This window comes from Nicotiana tabacum, chromosome 5 (genome assembly GCF_000715075.1).
Source record: "Nicotiana tabacum cultivar K326 chromosome 5, ASM71507v2, whole genome shotgun sequence".
Classification (NCBI taxonomy): Eukaryota; Viridiplantae; Streptophyta; class Magnoliopsida; order Solanales; family Solanaceae; genus Nicotiana; species Nicotiana tabacum.
Genome location: NC_134084.1, coordinates 144167092 through 144174339, shown reverse-complemented (window position 1 = coordinate 144174339; position 7248 = coordinate 144167092). Strand labels below are relative to the sequence as shown.

The 7248-nt window shown below is 44.5% G+C and overlaps 1 protein-coding gene across 1 annotated transcript; it reads right to left on the bottom strand.

The window, feature by feature from the left end:
- Window positions 1-4554: 4554 nt before the first annotated feature.
- On the bottom strand, window positions 4555-5055 carry LOC142181016 (uncharacterized). The gene has a single exon (XM_075253126.1). The coding sequence runs from the start codon at window positions 5053-5055 to the stop codon at window positions 4555-4557; it is 501 nt and encodes a 166-aa protein (XP_075109227.1).
- Between the last annotated feature and the right edge of the window lie 2193 nt (window positions 5056-7248).

Sequence of the window (7248 nt, the reverse complement as noted above, 5' to 3'; positions counted from 1 at the left end):
GCAATCGGATGAACATTTCTTCAAAGAGGACTCGGGCGACATCAAACCCTTAGTGAGTCATGAAGTAGTAGATCATAGCGGCCCGTGACCCATTTACATCGGTGGTATTGCTGGATGGTAGCAACCGAGTGGTGATGACAGTGAGCCAACATTTGGCCTCCCAAGTAAGAGACTTGGAATGCAGAGTCGTCGATTGTGCTACTCATTTGGGCTGTCTGCCTGGTATACAGATGACCTCCAGAATTCTGTCCCAGTCATCCATCGGGTGACTAGTCATGATGTAATGATCATTACCCGTGAATGCGGGGAGGCGATACACTCTGCGGATGACCTCTATATAAGCATTAACCGGGGTGTTGCGCACAATCACAACCTTGTCCTCGTGTTCTGGCAGGTTTGCATAGAAATCCCTCACTAACTGAATATTTGCTTCCTCGGGAGCCTCAAAGAAGATGTCCAACTGACACCTTCGTAGCTCATCAAATATATTGGGGCATTCCCTCACCAAAGCCTTCCTGTCGATATGGACCTCATGGAGTAACTTCCTGGCAAGTTTCTAATTGTACCTTGCCTCTGCTTCTGCAGAGACGAACCGAGTGCTATCAAACTGTGGTGCACTGGTTTGGCCCCTAGCTCGTGAGGAGCCTCCTAGGCCACTAGTAGAGGACCCAGTGTTTCGTCTCTTACGGGCTGAACTCATAATACCTGTCAAAACAGAGAAACACGTATTAGGATGAGCATAAAATGTGTGACTATGGGTGGTTACTCAGACTTCACCACAACCATGTCACAACATCTCCTTATATCACTATTGAGGCAATTTCTCAAACACATTGTGGGCAAGGCATTATCTTCATATTCATGGCCCCAAGGGAATCAAGAAAACTTTCTCAGTTCAACTATCTACTACACCCACACATTCCACACTCTTTGTTAACCATCACCCACCAACAACACCATTCCAAACATTCAAAATACAGCCCCTTCACCAGACATATGCTAAAAATGAAATTACACTAAAAAGAAGAAGAAGAACTAAACAAAACAAAATCTTATTACTACTACTACATTAGAACAACATGAACTAGCATAATGCAACAAAAACAATAGAAGAAAAGGAGAAGGGGGGTCGAAAACATACCTTGGGGGGAAGAAGATGAGGGGTGTTGTGAAGGAGGAAGAAGAAGAAGAGAGTATGGATGGGAGGGTTTGGAGGGGAGGGTTAGAGAGAGAGAGAGAAGTGGGGATTTTAGGAGGGGGGATTGTTTATTATGATATAGGGAAGGGTTTTAAAATTTAAAAGAAGAGTGGGAAAAGAAAAAAAAATTTAACATTTCAGCGAACGTCGCCGCGATCGACGCTGCGAGACAGAGTCTCCCGCGGTCGACAACGCGGCCACAGTGAAAAAATTGACGTCCAGGGATTTCCGCGGTCCTCACCGCGGTCCGCGGTCTCGGCTGGCAAATTTTTTTTTTTTTATTATTTTTTTACTACACTTACAACACATTCGTGGTTGCCTCCCACGTAGCGCCTGATTTAACGTCGCGGCACAACGCAAGTAGTTGAGCCATCACTCCTCCTTCGCGTACTGGGGTTCTTTCAAATTGATCACCATTGTATCCCCTTTTTCTTCAGCTATTCCAAGGTAATGTTTTAACCTTTGCCCATTTACTAAGAACTTGTTCGTCCCATCTTCTGACTCGATCTCAACAGCTCCACTTGCAAACATTTGCACCACTCTAAATGGCCCTGACCATCGGGACTTTAACTTACCCGGAAACAATCTCAACCTTGAATTATACAATAATACCTTGTCACCGGGGTTGAAATTTCTGTCCACAATGTGCTTGTCATGCATCTTCTTCATTCTTTCCTTGTAGAGCCTCATGCTTTCAAAGGCTTGATATCTAAATTCTTCCAGCTCATGCAACTCTGTCAGTCGATTTTGTCCAGCTGCTTTGGGATCCATGTTCAATTGTTTCAATGCCCACCAAGCTCGATGTTCTACTCCACAGGCAGGTGACAGGCCTTCCCAAGTACCAACTTGTATAGTGACATACCTATTGGTGTTTTGAACGCAGTTCTATAGGCCCAGAGTGCGTCATCAAGCTTCTTTGCCCAATCAGTTCGTGTGGCATTCACCGTCTTGGTTAGTACATTTTTTATCTCCCTGTTGGACACTTCAACCTGCCCACTGGTTTGCGGATGGTAAGGGGTAGCCACCTTGTGGCGTACATCATACTTTGCAAGCAATTTCTCGAAGGCTCTATTACAGAAGTGAGTGCATCCATCACTGATGATCGCTCTTGGTATCCCAAATCGGGTGAATATATTATTTTTCACAAAATCTATCACCACTCTTGCATCATTAGTGGGCAACACTGCAGCTTCCACCCATTTAGACACGTAATCTACAATAACAAGTATGTATTTATTGCCAAATGAGCTGACGAAGGGGCCCATGAAGTCAATCCCCAAAACATCAAACACATCTACCTCTTGAATCAGGTTCATGGGCATCTCGTGGCGACGGGAAATGTTCCCGGTTCGCTGACATTCGTCACAGCCCTTCACCCATAGGTGTGCATCTCTAAACACTGTTGGCCAAAAGAACCGGACTCTAGCACTTTCGCAGCTGTTCTGGCTCCTCCAAAATGTCCTTCATATGCTAATGCGTGACAAGCTTACAAAATAGAAGATTGTTCTATCTCGGGGACACACCTCCGGATCATATTATCAACACAGATTCTAAACAAATAAGGCTCGTCCCAATAATACATGCGGCAATAACGATAAAACTTTTTCTTTTGGACAGATGAAAGGTCATAGGGAACAATACCGCAGGCCAGGTAGTTTGCAAAATTTGCATACCATGGCGCTTCCTCAAGACTGGCTGCGAGTAGCAGCTCATATGGAAAGGTTTCCAGGATCTCTTCGACCTCGACTGATTTTTCAGCTCCTTCAAGTCGCGATAGATGATCAGCGACTTGATTTTCTGTGCCCTTACGGTCACAAATTTCGAGGTCGAATTCTTGCAACAGTAGCACCCAACAAATCAAGCGCGGCTTAGACTCCTTTTTCTCAATTAGGTACTTGAGTGTTGCATGGTTAGTGTATACAATTACCTTGGAACCAATCAGATATGATCGGAACTTGTCAAACGCAAACACCACCGCCAACGCCAACATCTCCTTCTCCGTCACTGTGTAATTAAGTTGTGCACCGCTTAGCGTTCTCTTTGCGTAGTAAATTGGGTGCATCAACTTATCTTTTCGCTGCCCCAAGACTGCTCCTATAGCATAGTCGCTGGCATCACACATGAGCTCAAATGATTGCTCCCAGTTGGGTGCAACAATGATGGGTGCAGTGATCAATCTCTTCTTCAGTTCCTCAAATGCCAACCTGCAATCATTAGAAAACACAAAGGGTTGATCCTTTTCAAGGAGTTTGCATAATGGGTTAGCAATTTTGGAAAAATCTTTATGAAACGCCGGTAGAATCCAGCATGTCCAAGAAAACTTCTCACCGCCTTGACTGAAGTGGGCGTTGGTAACTTCTCAACCTTAGCATGGTCGACCTCAATTCCTTTACTGGACAATCGATGCCCCAGGACTATACCTTCTTGTACCATAAAATGGTACTTCTCCCAGTTTAGCACTAAGTTTGTCTTCACACATCGTTTAAGCACTCTCCTTAAGTTGTGAAGATAGTCTTTGAATGAATCTCCCACCACGGAGAAATCATCCATAAAGACCTCCATAATATCCTCCACCATGTCTGTGAAGATGGCTAACATCCATCGTCGAAAAGTGGCGGGTGCATTGCAAAGCCCAAAAGGCATTCTCCGAAAGGCAAAGATGCCATACAGACATGTGAAAGACATTTTCTCTCTATCTTCGGGGGCTATTAATATCTGATTGTACCCCAAATATCCATCCAAGAAACAGAAGTGCGATCGCCCAGCCAGCCTGTCCAACATTTGGTCAATGAAAGGTAGGGGGAAATGGTCCTTTTGGGTGGATGTGTTCAATTTCCTGTAATCTATGCAGATACGCCACTCTGTGACTGTACGAGTTAAGATCTACTCATTGTTCTCATTTTTTACAACAGTCATCCCCCCTTTTTCGGTACACATTGGACAGAGCTGACCCAATTACTATCAGAGATGGGGAAGATGATTCCCGCATCTAACCATTTGATTACTTCTTTCTTTACAACCTCTTTCATGTTAGGGTTCAGCCTTCGCTGGTGTTCCCTGGAAGGTCTGTGCCCCTCTTCCAGGAGAATCTTCTGCATACAGAAAGCTGGGCTGATACCCTTTATGTCTGCCATGGTCCAGCCAATGACAGTCTTGTTTTCCTACAGTACCCGTACGAGCCGTTCTACCTGCACATCTAACAAACCGGATGATATGATAATAGGCAAGGTCGAATCAGGGCCTAAGAACACATACCTGAGGTGATCTAGGAGTGGCTTTAGTTCCAACTTGGGTGGTTCCTCTATTGATGGCTTTGCTGGAGGAGTGGCCCTTTTTTCTAGATCAAGGGACTCGAACTAAGGTTCCCTTGACCAAAATCCTCGGCCTTCCAGTGCCATGACCCATTCAGCTAACCCTTCACCATCCATTTCTTCTAAATTTGTCAGACATGCCTCCAATGGATCTTTTACAGTTAGGGTCATATCATCTTCTTGTAGGATTACATCCACTGCTTCAACTAGAGAGCAATTAGCATATTCACCGGGTCTCCTCATAGATTGTTGAACATTGAATATGACTTCTTCATCGTTCAATCTCATTTTTAATTCCCCAGTTTCACAGTCGATCAGTGCTCTCCCCGTGGCTAAAAATGGTCTCCCTAAAATAAGGGGTATCTCCTCATCCACCTGACAATCCAGGATAACAAAGTCTGCAGGGAACATAAATTTCCCCACTTGTACCAACACATCATCAAGAATACCAGTGGGCCTCTTCACTGTGCGGTCAGCCAGCTGTAGCAGCATCGAAGTTGGCCTAGCTCTACCAATGCCCAATTTGGTGTACACAGCCAGCGACATCAGATTTATGCTGGCTCCCAATTCACACAACGTCTTTGCAAAGGCATAACTTCCAATTGTTCATGGAATAGTGAAGCTACCTGGGTCCAACATCTTTTGAGCTATCGGTTTTGCCACCACTGCGCTGCAGGTTTGTGTCAAAGTTACAGTGGATAGATCCTGAAAATCAAACTTCCATGATATTAGATCTTTCATCATCTTAGCATAGCTGGGCATCTCCCTCAAGGCATCTATCAAAGGAATATTCAACTGAATTTGACGCAACATCTCCATGAACTTCTTATATTGGTTTGCCTTCTTTTGTTTGACCAGTCTCTGAGGGAAGGGTGCAGGTATCACCCTTTGTGCATTGCTTGTTGGCTTCTCTCTGTTAGAATATTCTGGCACAAAAGGTGACACCTGTTCTGCAACTTGCTCATTCATCTTATCTTTGCCTTTTTCCTCCTGACTCTGCTCAACCACCACTTCAGTAAGTTCTGTTTGCTCCTCTACCCCTAATTGAACTGGAGTGGTTGGTGTAGTGTCCTTGCTGGCTTGTGCAATTTCCTGCTCTCTGTCTAAATCTCTCCCATTCCGGAGACTTACTGCCATCAGCTGATTCGGGTTTTGGTCCTTGGGGTTTATGTTTGTGTCTGCAGGCAGAGTTCCCTGAGGACGGTTGTTCAAAGCCATGGACAGCTGACCCAGCTGCGTTTCAATATTCTTTTATGGCTGAATCATGCACTGCCAATTTTTCATGCACTTTATTATTTGTCCCAATGAGTTGCTGAAGCATACTTCTGATTTCCACCATGTTGTTATCTTGCTGCTGAGAGGGTGGTTGGTATGTCAATTGTTACTGATTTTGCTGTGGATAGCCTTGTGGTTTCTGATATGGTACTGGCACCAATTGGTTTTGAGGGTGCATACCCCCAGGCTGCTGCATATTAGGCATGTACTGCTGATTTTGATGCGGTCTCCACTACTGTGGTCCTTGCCTCTAACCCCTATAGTTGTTGACATAATTCATATCTTCCTTTGCCCCTTGATTTTTACCTTCTCCGCTCCATGAACACACATAAGACTTATTAATACAAGGTGTACACAGTCCCCCATTTGTTGTATCAACAATGTGCACCTGTTTTGTACACATCTCATCAATCTTCTTTGTCAATATGCTCATCTGGGTCATGAGTGAGGCCATGTTCTCTACATGTGAATTATTTGGTTCAAGAGGAACTGAATGCACTATGGGTGCCAGTGTTGTACCTCTAGTCATCCACCCCAAATTTTTTGACATCTTATCGAGAAGGATTTTGCACTCAGTGAACGTTTTACTTTAAAATGCACCTCCAGCTGACGCATCCACATTTGCTTTCAAATTGTCAGCTAGCCCCATGTAGAATCTCTGGCCGAGCATCTAGTCTGGAATGCCATGGTAAGGACACTTCACTAACATCCCTTTAAACCTTTCCCAAGTTTCTTGCAAGGACTCAGAAGGCTGCTGCCTATACTGTAATATGTCATCAATCTGTTTTGCAGTCTTGTTAGGCGGATAGAACTTGTTCAGGAACTGCTTGACTAATTCCTCCCAAGTGATGATAGAGTTGATAGGGAGCGAATTTAGCCAAGTCTGAGCTTCCCCGGTTACCGAGAATGGAAACAATAGCAGCTTGATATCTTCCGGAGTTGCATTTGGATGCCTTTGGGTCATACAGATTGACAGAAAATTCTTCAAGTATTGTTGCGGGTCTTCAATGTGTGACCCGGAGAACAGTCCTTTCTTCTGCAGCAGATGCAGCATGTTGTTGGTGATCTGGAATGTCTCCACTTGAATTGCGGGCACAACTATCGCAGTGGCCAGATTATCAGTTGTGGGTTGTGCCCAGTCATAAAGTGCAGCTTCGGGCACAAAAGGTGCCACCCTTTTGACATTTAAGTCAGCTGGCTCAATCCTGACGTTTCCGTTGATGTTATCTACGTCACCCATGTCAAATTCGAGTTGGTGTGATTGTTGAGATTGTTGAAGTCTTTTGTTGGCACGGTTCAATGCCCTGAATATTTTCTCGGGGTCTGAGAGTCCTTCTAGCAGTTCTCCAGTCCTCGAAGAACTTCTAGGCATACACTTGTTTCCCACAAAAGTTCAAACGTTAGAATTTCAATGAAAAGATTGGGTATAGAGAAAACTGACTACACTTAAATTTTTTGTATTTC